This window comes from Phyllostomus discolor, chromosome X, assembly GCF_004126475.2.
Source record: "Phyllostomus discolor isolate MPI-MPIP mPhyDis1 chromosome X, mPhyDis1.pri.v3, whole genome shotgun sequence".
NCBI lineage: Eukaryota > Metazoa > Chordata > Mammalia > Chiroptera > Phyllostomidae > Phyllostomus > Phyllostomus discolor.
Window position 1 is genome coordinate 100,483,133 of NC_050198.1, and position 18,670 is coordinate 100,501,802.

At 35.7% G+C, this 18,670-nt stretch overlaps 2 protein-coding genes and 1 pseudogene across 9 annotated transcripts in view; 2 read left to right on the forward strand and 1 right to left on the reverse strand.

Moving 5' to 3' along the window:
- The window catches only part of ATRX (ATRX chromatin remodeler), a 183,293-nt gene that overhangs the window by 115,740 nt on the left and 48,883 nt on the right, over window positions 1–18,670 (reverse strand). For 3 of the 8 annotated variants that reach the window (XM_036017014.1, XM_028523353.2, XM_036017013.1), the window contains exons 3-7: window positions 13,085–13,140; window positions 12,173–12,225; window positions 10,911–11,035; window positions 8,014–8,127; window positions 3,560–3,669 (exon numbers count right to left, since the gene is read on the reverse strand). In XM_036017014.1, the coding sequence (XP_035872907.1) occupies window positions 3,560–3,669; window positions 8,014–8,127; window positions 10,911–11,035; window positions 12,173–12,225; window positions 13,085–13,140 (458 nt within the window). The remainder of the gene's footprint in view (window positions 1–3,559; window positions 3,670–8,013; window positions 8,128–10,910; window positions 11,036–12,172; window positions 12,226–13,084; window positions 13,141–18,670) is intronic. The other 5 variants (XM_036017018.1, XM_036017016.1, XM_036017017.1 and 2 more) reach the window with 3 other exon arrangements.
- LOC114505458 lies at window positions 13,147–14,863 on the forward strand (annotated as a pseudogene).
- Window positions 16,448–18,177, forward strand: LOC114505457 (sorting nexin-2-like). Its single transcript, XM_036017019.1, has one exon. It carries the CDS (start codon window positions 16,508–16,510, stop codon window positions 18,017–18,019), a length of 1,512 nt encoding a protein of 503 aa, XP_035872912.1. The 5' UTR covers window positions 16,448–16,507; the 3' UTR covers window positions 18,020–18,177.

Sequence of the window (18,670 nt, forward strand, 5' to 3'; positions counted from 1 at the left end):
CGTACCTTTGCGAATTAATGTTTTCAAATTTTCCAGGTACATGCCCAGAAGAGGGATTCCTGGGTCATATGGTAACTCTCTTCTTAATTTTTTTAAGGAACCTCCATACTGTTTCCATAGTGGCTGTACCACTTTACATTCCCACCAGCAGAGAATGCGGGTTCCTTTTTCTCCACAACCTCTCCAACACTTGTGATTAATTATCTTATTGAGAATAGCCATTCTAACAGATGTGAGATGGTATCTCACTGTAGCTTTGATCTGCAGTTTTCAGTTGTAGTTTTAACAAACTGGATAAAGATGTGGTACATATGTACAATGGAATACTACTCAGCCATAAGATGAAATACTGACATTTGTGACAACATGGATGCATCTTGAGACTATCATGCTAAGTGAATTAAGTCAGATGAAAAGTCAAGAACCATATGATTTCACTTATGCGGGATATAAAATTGAAAGCAACAAATGAACAAACAAGAAAACAAACAAAAACTCACAAACACAGAGAATGTATATATGGTGGTTACAAGAGAAAAGGTAAGTGGAGACAGTAAATAATAAAGGTGGTCAAATACATGGTAAGGAAGATTTGATTTTGGGTGGTGGGCATACAATGCAATATACAGATGATGTACACAGAATTCCACACTTGAAACCTATATAATTTTATTAACCAATGTAACCCCAATAAAGTTAATTAAAAGAATAAAAATAAAATCAATCAGGAAAAATATATCACATATTGTTGCTACATAATAAATTTAATAGTCATCATATATTAACAACTACTATGTGCACAGCTTAGCAAAATGATCCTACATTAACATATATTATCTTTAAGTCTCAAAATACCTACCATGGAAGGTCAAAGGTATTACACCCCATTTGAGAGTAAAAGCTAAGGTTCATTAATATGTGGATAAATCTGCTAAAGTCATACCACTAGTAAGAGACAAAGACAGTATTCAAACCCAAGTCTGACTGACACTTAATTTCTTCAACTGGGACTGGATAAAGGGAAGGTTCCATATCCATTCATGAAAACTACTGCCAAAATGGACTAGGCTCAACAGACTGTGCCTTGGGAGAATAATCAATCACATATATAAAAGAGACTTGGAATGTACATTACAAATTGCAGCAATATGAAATTTACCTGTCAAAATTTAAAACTTGAGGCAACAACATGTACCCAACATAGGGTACATGTTATACTGAATGCAAAGGAAGGAGGGACACAATTGCTGAAGGAGAAAAAATTAGTACATTTAAGTAGGTCTATAGCTATCAAAAATGCATAAAAGAAACGATCTAGAACTAGAATTCTGAGGAAACTGTAGTCAGACCCTGCATTTCAAGGAGACATTTTATTGCAAAACAAACTAACACAGGAATAATCTTACCGGTAATATGAGTTGTAGAAACTATAACTCTGATATGATAAATATTTAAAATACACTCCAAAATATTACTAATAAAAATTATACATAAACTGTTAACACACACTAAACATTTTAAATTATACTACCTCCAAATTATGTCAAAACCCTGCTTCACAGACAGTTTAGATTTGGGTAATTAGGGTACAGGAGAGGGAAGGTCATATAGAAACCAATATCCTTGAAAACACAGATGCAAAAATCCTCAACCAAGTATTAGCAAAGTGGATAGAGCAATACATTAAAAAGATTGTACACCATGACCAAGTGGGATTTATTCCAGAGATGTAAGAGTGGTACAATGCCCATGAATCAATAAATGTAAAACACCACATAAACAAACTGAAGGATAAAAATCACCCGATCACATCAACAGATGGAGAAAAAGCACTTCATAAAATGCTTTCATGATAAAAACTCTGAGCAAAGTGGGAATGCAGTGAACACACCTCAATGTAATAAAGGGCAAATATATGACAAACCCGTAGCCAACATCATTCTCAAAGGGTAGAAACTAAAAGCATTTCCCTTAAGATCAGGACCAAAATAGGGATGTTTGATTCCACCACTCTTATTCAACATGGTACTGGAAGTCCTAGCCACAGTGATCAGACAAGAGGAAGAAATACAAGACATCGAAATCGGAAAGGAGGAAGTAAAACCATCATTATTGGTAGAAGACATGATACTATATACAGGGTCTGGCACAAATAATGCTCCTTTTTATTACAAAATTATAAGCATGAAATTCTGTAAGATAACAGTATCACAGTCAAGCACATCATGTGACATTTTAGGTGAAATGTTCAAACTAAAACTATAAATTATTACACTGATATTATTATCCCACCAACCACACACAAGCAGGCATTACTTCTGTTGGACCCAAAACCCTAAAGTCTCCACCAAAGAAAATACTAGAACTGACAAATGAATTCAGCAAAGTAGCAGGATACAAAATAGTCAGAAATTGGTAATATTTTCATACACCAATAATGAACTATCAGAAAGGGAAACCAAGAAAACAATCCCATTTACAATCACATCAAAAACAAAAAACGGTTACACAGGGATAAATTTAACCAAGGATGTAAAAGATATGTACTTGAAAAATTATAAGATGCTAAAGAAAGTAACTGAAAAAGATACAAGTAAGTGGAAGCATATTCCATGATCATGGACAGGAATAACATCATTAAAATGTCCATAGCACCCAAAGCAATCTATAGATTCAACACAATTGCTATGAAAATACCAATGACGGGTTTTACAGAACTAGAACAGATATTGCAAAAAACCTTTTTTTAAGATTTCATTTATTTATCTTTAGAGAGAGAGGAAGGGAGGGAGAACGAGAGAGAAATATGAATGTGCGGTTGCCTCTCGCACGCCCCCCACTAGGTAACTGGCCCGCAACCCAGGTATGTATCCTACACTGGGAATCAAACTTTCGACCCTTTGGTTCACAGGCTGGCACTCAATCCACTGAGCAACACTGAGCCAGGGCTGGATGCTTCTTACATGTGCCCTGAATCGAGGATAAAAAATGCTACCTTGGTGTATCAGTAGGATGCTCTAACCAACTGAACTGCCCAGCCAGGCCAGGTACCTTTTTTTCCCTTTTTTATCCTCATCCAAGGATATGCTTACTGATTTTCAAGAGGGGAAGGGAGGGAGAGAAACATCAATGTGAGAGAGAAACATCCGTCAGTTGCCTCTCGCACATGCCCCAACCTGGGACCAAGCCTGGGACCTAGGCACGAGCCCTGACCAGGAATGGAACCTGCAACCTTCCAGTTTCCAGGACGACACCCCAACCATCTGAGCCACCCAGCCACGACCAGACACTATTTGATATCGTCTTCATTATAAAGCCCCCTAGCCAACTCTAAATCACAGAAGATTCTGGTGTGTACCCATAGTACACAATATGTCCCCTATCATGGCACTAATCAGGCTTATCTCTGTCTTCCCCACTTCAGTAATAGCCCTCCAAGGGCCGAGACCACTTCCATCTTCATCACTATACACCAAAGTTCTAACACTGCGCACCAAGTATGATACATTATCAGCGTTCAATTACTTGTGGAATGAATTATCAGCAGATCATTACATACCTTACAAATAAGTACTTGTAGTGAAGGGTGTCTATAAATGGAATCTTTCTGAAAATGATTGACCTGTTGTCCACAAGCTGTGCAGCTCACAATCCCGTGAAGCCCATCTTCTAGGAGAAAGGAGTGACCGTTATTAACACATATGCACACACATAGAAAGATATTTATATTAGTCATAATTATGCACCTTTCACAATGGAAATTAAATACCTCATAATCCTTGGAAAAATGACATTTGGACACAAGTAAAAAGGTTAATAATTTTATGAACTTAATAAAAACACAACAACCTTGGAAAATCCCAGAGCTGAAAACCCTAACTTGTTTCCCTTTACAAATGCAAACCCTATTTCTCACAATAAGTTGATATAACATGAAGAGACTCCATAAAAATTCTAAAAATAGGGGTCAAGAGCTTTTTCATTTTGCTATTAATGTGCAAATAAATTCAGTATCACATCCTAAATTATCGAGAAGCAAGAGACATATATGAAACAAATTCTTTCTCAAACCTATACTTAAGTTAGGTATGCTATAAAGTTTTTACTCTCAAAATGAAATTGCCTGTACAGATCCTTTCAATACAGTATGTATGTGAAAACCTAATAACATTATATTACCAATCTGTTCCTAACATTTACTGGAATACTATACACAATCCCCATTAAGCTGCCATCTGTCTATGTCTACTCCACTGTCTACTCCATACAGGCACTATTTCCAAATAAAACCTGTAGGTACTTCTAATCTTGGCAAAAAAAAACATCAGAATGGTTGAGGGAGGGGAGGAAGGCACAGCAGCATTTGGCATTGTCCGCAGAAAAGCAGACTGAAGATAAACTAAGCAACAAAGAATAAGAGGAAATCTCTCCTGCCTATCTCACTCTTACCCCTAGTTCTGCTTAGGGATACTTCACAATCTGAGCTGAGCATTAATTAGGATCATCTGATGAATCTTTTTAAAAACAGAGATACTTATCCCCACCCCTAAAGCACTAAATAAAAATTCCATAAACATTTCCTCAAATTTTATGGCTGACTGTGATGTGAAACCAAAACCTTGATCCAAATAAGAAGGCGGATTATGATTCAAAAGACTATGATTCAAAATGCCTGCGTTCACAAATAAAAGGGAGACAACTGAAAAACTAGAAACTGTCTCTAATTCCTAATTAAAGGGCAAAGCAACATACAAATTTTTCACCTTTTAATTTCCTATTTTGTTTTCTCACTTTTAAAGTCCAAAGCACTATGGACTCAAACATTATCACAAATATTTTTATTTGAGAGGTTAAAAATATTTATCCAAAGTATAAGGGCACCATCATACTTTCCAAAACTACAGAGAATTTGAAGACTTACTATAAGTTGCTACTATTGTATTTTAAATCATATTGTCCTGCATTCGTGCTTGATCTTAAGTATTCATATGTTCTGTATTTGTTTTAACACACAAATATACAGTGAGTGTGCTTTTTCATTTAAAATAATGATCGCATTCAGATGAACTAACAAGATAAATAAAAGCTAGACTTTGCAAGTTCTTTCCAAGCTAGATAATATTTACTAAGCATCTTCTATGTGCTTTGCACTTACATCACTCAAGAATTAAAACTAGATGACACCTTGAAGACTTTCTCCCACATGTGCACAAGGAATCATATAGAGGACAGTCACTGCAGCACTAATTAGGAAATTAGAAAAATTTGAAAACAAAAAAAAACTGAAAATAACTTCACATTTGGAAAATGGATGGTGGTTTACTCATACAACGGAATTCTACAAAGCGGTGAAAACTCAAATAACTCTATGTACATTTTCCAATATGGATATGTTTCAAAAACAATGTGGTATGAAAAATACTGCAAAAAGATACATACAGGAAACTATTTTGTATATGTTTAAATAAAAAGTAAATGTTTTATGAATAAAGGTATGTACAGAAAAATATAAAAACGTGCATGGAAATGACACACAGACGTACACGAACCTCATGATCAGCATTACCGGAGGAACAATAGAGGAGGGAAACTGATGAGACTAGGATTGAACCAGTATTTTATTTGAAATCTGAAGCACATATTGTAAAACACTAAAATGTTCCTTTGCTTTATGCACTCGTTTCTACTGTGTGCTTTAAATTTTGATTTCTAATTATAAAATGTCTTAGTGATTATAATACAGTATGTAAATAAAAGAGGCATTTATATTTTTGAGCTCAGTATATTGTAATAGTTTTAAAGAGAAAACAAAATTATTCTGCCATATGGAAAAATCCGGTGTAAAATATGTTTTCTAACAGCTAAACTGGAAAAAGGATGTCAAAAGAATGGCTCCTAAAATGGTCAATATAGTGATATATTTGTGTTTAATTTGCTTCAAATTAATAAGAATACTTTATATATGAAGTTTACCTTCTTCAGTTTCCTAAACTTGGCTTCAATTTTAGAAGTAACTTTCCTTAGAAGTCTGAATATTAACTAGCAATTCAGTATCTCAGATCACTAGTTTATTCATACAAGTGTATATAAGTACACAGTTAAATTTCCTATGTGTTTTCTGATAGCTTAAAGATACAGCAAATCATTAAGACAAAAAAATCACATGAAAGATTTAAGTGACTATATGGGTATAAACATAAGTTAGGTATAGGTATTTCTTTAAGAACAATATAAACATTGTTACACAGAACACTCAATAAAATGTTCCAGAAACTTATCAGCTCAGAGCAAATACCAGCAGCATAGCACAGTGGCACTAGGAACACCCGCCCCAACAACTTTGGTTCATTTTGTATTCTCCTTTCAGCCCGTATCGACATTTCAAACACTGCATACTCCAGAGTCCCTCCCCAGAAGACACCATTTAGATACTAATTTTAACACAATACAGTACAATTATCTGTCTTCTCTAGAAGACCCACACTCACACAAAAAAAGAAGCTCTTGCTACCATCATTACTTATCACCTTTTACTTGCTGATTCCCTTGATTTAAGAACAGTACTTAGCTTTAGTGGCCTTTGTTGCTGCAATAGCAACTACCCTAGTATGTATGAACTAGACTGTCAATAAATCTCCTTTATGTTTGAAAGGGGTAGAAAACCCCATTGGAGACAAAAGACTAAACAACACTGCCTTGGTTTTCTCAAACGACTAATACATTATTTAACCTGAAAGCTGTTAATATGTATTTTGTAAATACAGATATATTTCACTGGCTCCATCAAGGTAATTATATAGCCCTGGCCGGGTGGCTCGGTTGCTTCAGTTGGTTGGAGCATCATTACATATAGCAAAAGGTTGAAAGTCTTCATTCCTGGCCAGGGCACATACCTAGGTTGCAGGTTCAATCGCCCGTTCGGGCATGTATAGGAGGCAACCAATCATTGTTTCTCTCTGACATCAGTGTGTGTGTGTGTGTGTGTGTGTGTGTGTGTGTGTGTCCCTCCTTCCCTCTCTAAAATCAATATATTCTCAAGTGAGGATTTTTTAAAAGATAATCATACAGCACTCAAATAAAAATATACAGAAAATTTGACCAGTATAATAACTAAGCTACAATTTCACAATGAACATGATAAATATTAAACAGAAACACTTCCATGACACTTCTACTCAGAAATTTAGTGTCATGTTCTACCTTTTATTGATTCATTCCTTTTACAGTCATGGGTCCTGACTCTGTTAATATTCCAAAAAATACATATAGGCACTACTTAAAGCTCACTAACAAGTGGGATACATGCTCCACTGCCATAAATTTCTAAATGAATCTTCCTTACACTAACTTTCTACACGTGATAAGTCAATATAATAGTGTACGTAAGTGAGAGTAGACAGACAAAGGGAGAGACAGCTCAGACAGATGGAGGGAAGATTACTAGCTCTAGCTCCCTTTTCTTTCCTACTCAGCTCTGCATTGCTATTCTTAGATCACTAGATCTCCAGCTTTAATGTACATAAGAAGAAACTGGGGCATGTCTTTGACATCATCCCCAGAAATTCTAATTTGTTTGGAATGGAGTCAAGGGACTTGAAATTTTAAACAGCACCCCAGGTAACACAAATGCAGATGTCCATCACTCTGTGAAACAATGTTTTAAATATGTGTAGTTACCTGAAGGCCACAGGCAAGATTTTGTCCAAATCTAAAATTCTTTCGGGGTGAGGGAACACATAGTATTCTGGCATATAGGCAATACAGAACTAACATGTGCAAGAAGGAAATGCTAAGCCTCTTGAAATAATTTAATAGCCACTGAAGGCAAAGGTGTTTTGATAAATGGTGTTAACCTTTTCTGCTTCACAGCTCAGAGAGAAAATTATTTTTAAGCAGTGCTTTTAATAAACAATGGGCAGAAAAGTGGAGGTATTTTTAGTAAGCACATCAGATTTTCCAATATGGTCATAAACAGCAATTTAAACTCATGTTTTCATTTTCACTTGTATTTACCTCCGCGTTTTTTGAGATTTTCAGTTTTCATTTTACTTCTGCTTCTAAATTCAGGCCCTTTAAAATCATCTTTGTCTTCATTCAGCACTGGCTCAGGTTGTACAATCACTGTACCTAGAATGATTTCATTTAAAAAACCATTACACATATTAAATGTGCAAGTGAAGTACAAGACTTCAGATAAAGCCAACATTGCTGGTACATAGTTTTGTTTCTTTCAAGCTTTCAATACTTGTGTGAGGACCTCTCAAGAGAAAATAAAACAGGGAAATAGTAAAAGGGCCAGGTGTCAACAATCAGATTACTTTTTGGAATATAGCTCATAAAAATGGGAGAGGGAGGTATTATGAAATAATTATAACATAAATGTGTGAATAAAGCAGAAAGCCTCAGCCTAGTTCTGAATTTTTATAGTGCCTATCGCAAAAGCTATTTTGAACATGAACATCCATGTTAAGTTCCATAAAGAGTTTATAAAATACAATGACCAGAAGGGAAAATTTTAAAAAGACATCCTATTGTTCTCATAATCCAAATCATAAACCTGGATAAAGATTCTTTTGAGGTTTTTTCTCTGTTTTTTCTTTTTTATATTTTTCAATCACATTCGATATTCAACATTACATTACTTTCAGGTGTACAACACAGTGGTTAAACATTTATAATTAACAAAGTGAGGAAAGATTTTTAAGAATTGTTTTATATTGCTTTGGAGGAGAATAATAGGGGACGATATGAGAAGTTAATTCTGGTATAATTGCTATACCTATTCCGAGGCATTTCCTGACTAGTACACATCAAAGTTTCAGTACCCTGCAGTCCTTAAAGAGTTTTATTACAGAAGGTTGCCTTAAGATACTTAAGCTCAAGTGCTCGAACAATAAACTGTAGAATGGCATCAGTTGTTAGTCCCTATGGAAATATTTTAGAAAGAATGTACTTTCTTAGTTATAAAACATGTAAACTGAAGACACAGGTTGTTAATTTAGGTTTTCATTATAATCTCTCAAGAACAAATACAGCAGGGGTATAGAAAAAGGGCCCAGGTCTCACATTTATCTACATTGCTGGGCTTAGTAATTGGACATTACCACCAACAGTTAAAAATGTAAAACCTGGTCATTGGGGGCTGTTCCCCTGAACCATGTGCCTATTTTATTCTGGCAGCAATCTTGTTAAGTGAATTTCTGAGTGTCTGAGAAAGGGGGGGAAAGAGGGAACAGAGGATTGAGATTTTACAAACTGGTGAATTTACATAATCTCCACACCAAAAAAAAAAAAAAAAAAAACTTAATCCACGACAACTATTTCAAGTATATACTCTCAGAGAAGCCCCAGTATTTGAAAAAGTCTAAAGATTTATAACTAACAAAAAATAATGGAATTCTGAGGATTCTCCTCTAAATGGAAGCAAAGCAGCAGAGTGGAAAGAGCTTTGGATTCAGGCAGACAAGGGCTCAAACCTTAACTTCTCAAGTTAAAGCTGAAAAACTTCCTTGAGCTCTGAATTTGTCCCTTTATCTCTACAAGCAAAAACAGTAACTACCAAAAACACTGTTTTAAAGATTGAATGAGTTAATTTTGTAACAGTCTAGTATCTATACATACTCAATATGGAATTACTAACAATATTTATACTCCCTCAAATTTCCCTTATGGAGTGAGTTTATTTCTGGTTTGATGGGAGGCATTATGCTTAGTTCAGGTTAGTAACATCCCATACTAACGTTCTTCCACATCAGTAACAGAAAGATTTGAATTCCTAGTTCTTAGCTCACCCAGTGGCCATCATAGGGACTCCCAGTGACAACCACTGACAATGTAGCAATCCAAAGTGAGGTACTGTCTGTAAGGATTCAGCCTCCCAGCTTCGTTTTTTCTCCCCTTGACTACCAAAACCATCACATAATATTGTCATAAATGATTTGCAAAACCAAGTAAATGACAGGCCCATCAATTTTCTTTCTCTCTCTCTTCTTTCTCTCATTTACTTCTTTGTCCTCATTTCATTCTTCATCTACTATAACTTCTAATTTGTCCTAGTCAATGAATGTCTTGTCCTCCTACTCACCAATTTTTAAAATTTCTGTAATCAAGAAATGTGTCATAAAAACGTAGGTATAGATAGAGAACAAAATTTAGTAAACACAGCTGTCAAAATAAATTTGAAAAAATCTGCTAAGAGCCTTAAACTATTTAATAACAAAAAAAGTTCATACTTTTAACTCGGAAACGCCTTGAAATTACCAAGACCATTGTCATTCTCTCATCAGGTAATCATTCATTCTGCTCTCAGACTTGGACTTTGAAAAATCCAAGATTTTCATTTGGCTTTTTTGTCCCAAACTAATTAATGAGGTTTTATGGTTAGAACTGCAACCGTTGAGAAGTATATGATAAAGCTTTTTAAAGGGACAATTACAAGAAATATAGATAAATCTCTCTTTAGTAGTTAGCTTCAGCTTTGAGTCTTAGGGAATTTAAGAATGCAATAAGACTAAGCTCGACTTTAAATGTTTTTGTTAAAAAGTCTTCAGAATATTTATTATGTTTCTCTATAAAGCAAGCACATTAAAATTTACTGAACCAAAACTTAATATATGAAACTTTTAAACCAACTTCCACAATCAAGTATAGTGAAAACTAAAATCCTTTTTCTAGAACCCAATAGAAATAGAAAATATATTTTGTTCTTTTCGAAGCTGACTGAATGTTCTCAATTTTAACCTCAATAAAATACATTGTCATTACCATACTAACACTTTCCCAGACCATCACTATTAAAGTATCAGATTGGTCCTTTACATAGTTAACAGTAATCAAGTTCCAATTTTATAATAATGATATTTAAAAATACATTTCAACTTAAACTTCATATAAAAATTAATACACATTACCTTTTGGCAAGCTTTGCATAGTAATATCATTTTCTGAATTGTCATTAGAAGCATCTTCATTTACAGTCTCATCCAAAGGTTTTTCATCATCGGATTCTACATATTTTGTTACAACTGAAGGTTTCCTATGAAAGAATTACGTCCATAGAATTATGGACACTTCTAACAATTGGAACAACACCCAAAGAATATAAATAGCATGCTGAGATTGAGCAGTGGCTCTTAAGCAAGGATACATATCAAAATCACCTAGGAAAAGCATACATCTCTATTCAAATTAATGAAGATTACAATTCAGAAGGTAGGACCAGGACATGTGTATTCAGAAAAGCTACCAAGGAATCATGAAGGAGACTCCTAGTTAAGAATCACTACTTTTAAGAGAATAAGTTAAGCCCTGGCTGGCGTAGCTCAATGGATTGAGCGCGGGCTGGGAACCAAAGTGTCCCAGGTTCGATTCCCAGCCAGGGTACATGCCTGGGTTGCAGGCCAGAACCCCCAGCAACCACACATTGATGTTTCTCTCTCTCTCTCTCTTCTCTCCCTCTCCCTCCCTCCCTCCCTTCCCTCTCTAAAAATAAATAAATAAAATCTTAAAAAAAAAAGAAAAAAGATAGCTCCTTTAAAAAAAAGAGAGAATAAGTTAATAATAAGCAAGTTGTGTTTATTAAGAGACATTCCCACTGGTTAGAAACAACAAAAGACCAATAGAAAAATTTACAAACTTCTAATAAAAACGATACTACATAGTATATTATGCACTATAGTATGCTTGGAAGTAGTTTCACTCATTGTATAAAATTCACTGACAATTTTACACAGAAAAGTACTTCTACCACTCTTCATCTCCCAGTAACCTCCTCATAACTTCAGTGGTTACCCCTCCCCATCCTAGACAACTTCACAGAACCCTAAAACACCCATACTGCTTCATGAGGCATTCAAAATTTCATTTCACATTTTCCTCCTTTTTCAAAGCACATACAATATAGAAGAAGTGATCTAGATATTGCAAGGATCACTAGTATATAATAAATTCTCCCCAGAAAATTCAATTACAAGTCAAAATGAATTCATAGTTGTTGAAGCAAAGTAATAAACAGAAGATTCATTATGCTACACTGCCCATTCTAATATTTATGGTTTTAAAAAGTAGTTTACTTAGAACAAAAGTGCCTGAATTAAATTTAGAAAAAAGTTTATTATTTTTAGAAAAAATAAAACCCCCTAAAAATAACTTTTTCCCTTCAATATCAACCCACCTCTTTGATCGTGATGATCCTGATGATTTGGATTTTTCTGAAGAGCTAGTTCCCTATATGTGAAAAATAAACAGAGAGGTGAGTAAAACTTCCAAAGAAACATCCCTATAATAAACTAGTTCCCGATGCCAAGACCTCTGATATAATGATATAATAAGACACTATATATATGCCTAAAATGTTTTTCTAAAAGGCATTTAAAAATTATTTCTCATTTAATCTCAGGTTTCCTGGATTTAAGATAATTTTCTGAGTTCTCATTATGTTGTTAATGTTCAATTTTGGGGGTTGGGAGAAGATACATTTTTCTATCATGATCTTGGCCCAGGTCAACAAAGACAAAACAAAAATGTAGGAGTAAATGGATCCCAACAGAAGTAGAGAGTTTTAAGGACCTAAAAGTGTGTCATTTTCTCTGCCCTAATTATGGCATAGACTACCTTCTACAATTTGCTTTGAGATACTAAATTCACCCTCATTTTGTCAGTATACTTACTATGTATATTTTATTGGATTAAATAGTTCACATTATGTGGAAAGAACCTCAAAACCAAAGTGTAGGCATGAGTATCACGTGAAGGAATATCCAGTTTTGACAGATCTCAGAGCCATGGAGACTTGCCCATAACAACTACTTTAGGCACCAGTGTACCATTACAGTAATGTTCAAATACCTATATGTTGGTAAGCCTCCAACTGTCTGACTGTTGGTATACTGCTGAAATGAATCACAATAATAACAAACTCAGTAAACATCTTTTAAAATGGACAAATACCCAAAATGAAATCTCATAATGATACTTGGGTATAATAGTAAATTTAAACACATGCATGTATTAAACAGAAGCAATCTGATGCCATGTACACTAATTATTATTAGCAATTCTTTTAAATGTTTCAAATAATTCTTACCTCTTCCTTGTTGTTTTCCATCATGTCAGAGTTATTTCCAGAACCACTGAGTTTATCTTAAAAGAAAAATAAAAGCATTATTTCTTCAATATATTATCAAACAGAACACCAATACTTAAAACTCTATAAACCCATTTTTCAATCTATGAAGCATGACAGTATTCATAATAAAATACATTTAAATTTTCTTAGAAGAGTTTTCTGACTAAAATCACTGTCTTTTGACACACTAAGCCCCTCTTAAAAATCATTAAATTTTGAAAAAGAGGAGTCTGGTCATCAAAACATTTCCTACTGTAATTGTCTAAGGTTTATTCTCTTTAAAAATTTTTAAGCTTCATCTTCTACAAAAATAAAACCATGCCATTAATAAATTGTATTTCCCTCTACCAAAAGATACTGGAAAAATAACAATGATCTAAACCTAAAGAAAGCGGAGAGTTTTCTAAGTATCATCTCTTCAGGACACTGCCTCTTGCTCTTCTCCTTACTGCCCTGAGTCACGCACTAACTGCGCAGCTCTGGTCACCTGCCTCCACATGCTGGTCATTGGTATTTGGAGTTCTTACAACATGGCACACACTGATAACAAAGAACAGTCTGAGCTTGACCAAGATTTGGATGATGTCAAAGAAGTAGAAGAACAAGAAACTGGTAAAGAAACACAATTCAAAGCACGTCAGCTGACTGTTCCGATGATGCAAATTTCTCAGATTCTTGCAGCCTTCCAGGAAACACTAGATGGTCTGGTAGAAACATGAACAGGACACACTGAAACTTTGCCTAAGGTAGTTAAAAGGCAAGTGAATGCCCTCAGAAACCTTTAACTTAAATGTCCACAGACAGAAGCCAAGTTCTATGAGGAAGAATTCCATGATCTTAAAAGAAAATATGCTGTTGTCTATCAGCCTTTGATAAGCAATTTGAGATCATTAATATAATTTATGAACCTACAGATGAAGAATGTGAATGGAAACCAGATGAGGAAGATGAAATTTCAGAGAGACTGAAAGAAAAGGCCAAGACTGAAGATGAGAAAAAAATTAAGAAAAACAAGACCCCAAGGGAATTCTCGAATTTTGGTTGACTGTTTTTAAGAATTTTGACTTGCTCAGTGATATGGTTCAGGAGCATGATAAGCCTATTCTGAAGCACTTGAAAGATGTTCAAGTGAAGTTCTCAGATGCTGGCCAACCTATGAGTTTTGTTTTAGAATCTCACTTTGAATTCAATGAATATTTCCCAAATGAAGTATTGATAAACACATATAAGATGAGGTTAGAACCACATGATTCTGAACCCTTTCCTTTTAACACACCAGAATTTATGGGTTGTACAGGGTGCCAGATAGACTGGAAAAAAGGTAAGAATGTCACTTTGAAAACCACTAAAAAGCAGCAGAAACACAAGAGACGTAGGACAGTTCATAATGTAACCAAAACAGTTTCAATGATTCTTCATTTTTTTGCCCCTCCTGAAGTTCCTGAGAGGGGGAATCTGGGTGATGATGCTGAAACTGTCCTTGCTGCAGGCTTTGTGCTAGCATATAATCCTGAGATCACTGTTGCACTTTACTGGAGAACCTATTGAAGATAATGAGGATTATGATGAAGAAAGGGAAGAGAAGAAGGAAAATGATCCAGACTATGACTCAAAAAAGGATCAAAACCCAGCAGAGTGCAAGCAGCAGTAAGCAGGATGTATCAGGCTTTGCAGGATAACCTGCACTGGTCTACCTTCTGCTTCCCTAGAAAGGATGTATTTTTATCATCTGACAAGTTCAAGTTTTTTGGGTTATTTGCTTGCTTGTGTTTGCAGCTTAAATACAAATGTGAAATATTTTAAAAAAGAAAGTACAGAGAATAAAATGAAGATTAGAGAGGAAACTAATAAAACAGGAAATAGAAAAATAATAGAGAAATACCAGTGAAACCAAAAGTTAGTGTCATCCCTTGGTATCTATGGGGGATTGGATTGAAAACTCCCTGTTGATAACCAAAAATCTCAGAAGCTCAAGTCCCTTATATAAAATGGCATGTTATTTGCATATAACATGTAACAAATTTTGCCATGTATAATGCACTCCCATGTATAATGTGCACCCAATATTTTTGTGCACATTGAACACAGGGTTGTTATGCCATTATACCCATGGTGTGTAATCATTATACCCATGAGTAATGCATATCCTTATTTTTCCCCTCAAAAATTTGGGCAAAAAAGGGCACATTATACACGGCAAAAAACAGTACATACATCCTCCCATATACTTTAAATCATCTCTAGATTACTTGTAACACCTCATACAATGTAAATGTTCCATAAATAGTTGTTATACTGGATTATTTAGGGAATAATGGCAAGGAAAAAACCTGTACATATTCAGTACAGATGGAACCATCACGGGCCTAACTACATAGCACACATCACCAACAACATAACATCCTTTTCCCAAAATTTTTCCATCCATATTTGGTTGAATCCATAGAAGTGCAACCCACAGGTACAGAGAGCTAACCGTAGTTCTTTGAAAGGTGAGCAAAACTCCTAGCTGGTGTAGCTTACTGGACTGAGCGTGGGCTGCGAACCAAAGTGCCACAGGTTCCATTCCCAGTCAGGGCACATGGCTGGGTTGCAGGCCATGACCCCCAGCAACCACACATTGATGTTTCTCTCTCTCTTTCTCCCTCCCTTCCCTCTCTAAAAATAAATAAATAAAACCTTTTTAATATCAATAAACATATATTTAAAAAGAAGACAATGTGAACAGATCTATAACTGAAGAAACTGAATTACATTTTTTTTAAAAAACCAACCCACAAAAAAAGCAAAAGTCCAGATGGCTTAACCACTGAATTATACCAAAATCACATAAAAAAAGCAGAATTAATACCAATTCTTTAAGAAATTCTTCCAATAAAAAAGAAGGGAACATTCCCCAACCCACTTTATGAGACCACTATCATACCAAAACCACAAAAAGAAACCTACAGACCAACATCGCTTATAAATTTGCAGACCAATGTCACTTATGAATACAGATGCAAAAGTCCAACCAAACAGTAGCAAACTTCAAGAGAATAAAAACAAATCTTTCTCCCACAGACTGGGACAAAACATTTGCAAAAGGCACTATCTAATAAAAGACTATTATCTAAAATATACAAAGAACTCTTAATATTCAACAATAAAATAAACATGATTTAAAGTAGACAGAAGATCTGAAGACACCTTACCAAAGAAGATATACAAATGGTAAATAAGCATATAAAAAGATCCTCCACATCATATGTCACTAGGGAATTGGAAATTAAAACAAGATACCGGGGGAGCCAGGCGGCCAGCGCGCCACCGGCTTCCAGCCTAGAGTGCTCACGTGACAGGTCCGCGAGGCCGCTGGCGCAGTCGTCTGGGCAAGCGAAGATGGCGGCTGAGAGGGAACCTCCTCCGCTGGGGGGTGGGAAGCCCAGCGACTTCGAAGAGCAGGAGGAGGGAGAAGACCTTTTCACCAGCACTGTTTCCACCCTAGAGTCAATTCCATCATCTCCAGAACCAATTAGTCTTCTTGCAGAAGATGTTAGTACAAACTCCAATGGTCCAAAGCCTGCAGAAGTTGTGCTAGATGATGACAGAGAAGATCTTTTTGCAGAAGCCACAGAAGAAGTTTCACTGGACAGTCCAGAAAGGGAACCTATCCTCTCCTCTGAACCTTCTCCTGCAGTTACTCCTGTGACCCCTACTACACTCATTGCTCCCAGAATTGAATCAAAGAGTATGTCTGTTCCTGTGATCTTTGACAGATCTAGGGAAGAGATTGAAGAAGAAACAAATGGAGATGTTTTTGATATAGAGATTGGTGTGTCAGATCCAGAGAAAGTTGGTGATGGCATGAACGCTTACATGGCATATAGAGTAACAACAAAGACTTCTCTTTCGATGTTCAGTAAGAGTGAATTTTCGGTAAAAAGAAGATTTAGTGACTTTCTTGGTTTGCATAGCAAGTTAGCAAGCAAGTATTTACATGTCAGTTATATTGTGCCACCAGCTCCAGAAAAGAGTATAGTAGGCATGACCAAGGTCAAAGTGGGCAAAGAAGATTTGTCATCCACTGAATTTGTGGAAAAATGGAGAGCGGCTCTTGAAAGGTACCTTCAAAGAACAGTAAAGCATCCCACTTTACTCCAGGATCCTGATTTAAGGCAGTTCTTGGAAAGCTCAGAGCTGCCTAGAGCAGTTAATATGCAGGCTCTGAGTGGAGCAGGAATATTGAGGATGGTGAACAAGGCTGCCGACGCTGTCAACAAAATGACAATCAAGATGAATGAATCGGATGCATGGTTTGAAGAAAAGCAGCAGCAATTTGAAAATCTGGATCAGCAACTTAGGAAACTTCATGCCCATGTTGAAGCCTTGGTCTGTCATAGAAAAGAACTTTCAGCCAACACAGCTGCCTTTGCTAAAAGGGCTGCCATTGCCATATTAGGTAATTCTGAGGATCATACTGCTTTATCTAGAGCTTTGTCTCAGCTTGCAGAGGCTGAAGAGAAGATAGACCAGTTACATCAAGAACAAGCTTTTGCTGACTTTTATTTGTTTTCCGAACTACTTAGTGACTACATTCGTCTTATTGCTGCAGTGAAAGGTGTGTTTGACCATCGAATGAAGTGCTGGCAGAAATGGGAAGATGCTCAAATTACTTTGCTCAATAAACGTGAAACTGAGGCAAAAATGATGGTTGCTAACAAACCAGATAAAATACTGCAAGCTAAAAATGAAATAAGAGAGTGGGAGGCAAAAGTACAACAAGGAGAAAGAGATTTTGAACAGATCTCTAAAACAATTCGAAAAGAAGTGGGAAGATTTGAGAAAGAACGAGTGAAAGATTTTAAAACTGTTATTATCAAGTACTTAGAATCATTAGTTCAAACACAATAACAGCTGATAAAATACTGGGAGGCATTCCTACCTGAAGCCAAAGCCATCGCTTAGAAGATTACTCCTGTTAGGAAGATCTCAGATGTCTGTTCCAGTTACGCTAATTCCACAGTGAAATCATTTAAAACCATCTAAATAAACCACTATATATTTAAAACAAAAAACAAGATACCACTACACACCTATTAGAATGTACAAAGTCTGGAGCAATGACACCACCAAATGCTGGTGAGGGTGTGGGGCAACAGGAGCTCCAATTCATTGCTGGTAGGAGTGCAAAGTGATTCTGCTACTTTGGAAGACAGTTTGGCAGTTTCTTACATTTTAACCATAGTCTTACTATATGATCCAGCAATCACACTCCTTGATATTTACCCAATTAGGTTAAAAACTATGTCCACACAGACGACAATGTGGTTAAGGCCGGGGGGAGGGCCTGGGTGCAAGGGGGTAAATGACAGGAGAATAGGGAACATCTGTAATAACATGAACAATAAAAATTAAGTATGTCAACTCCAAAACCTGAACACAAATACTTATAAACATCTTTATGTAAAAATCTTTATAAGTAGCTTTATTCATAATTATCAAAATGTGGACACAACCATGATATCCTTTACAAGGCAAATGGATAAACAAACTGTGGTACAT

Excerpts from the sequence above, each read along its gene's own strand:
- LOC114505457 (XM_036017019.1), top strand. The coding sequence starts at position 16,508 with ATGGCGGCTGAGAGGGAACCTCCTCCGCTGGGGGGTGGGAAGCCCAGC.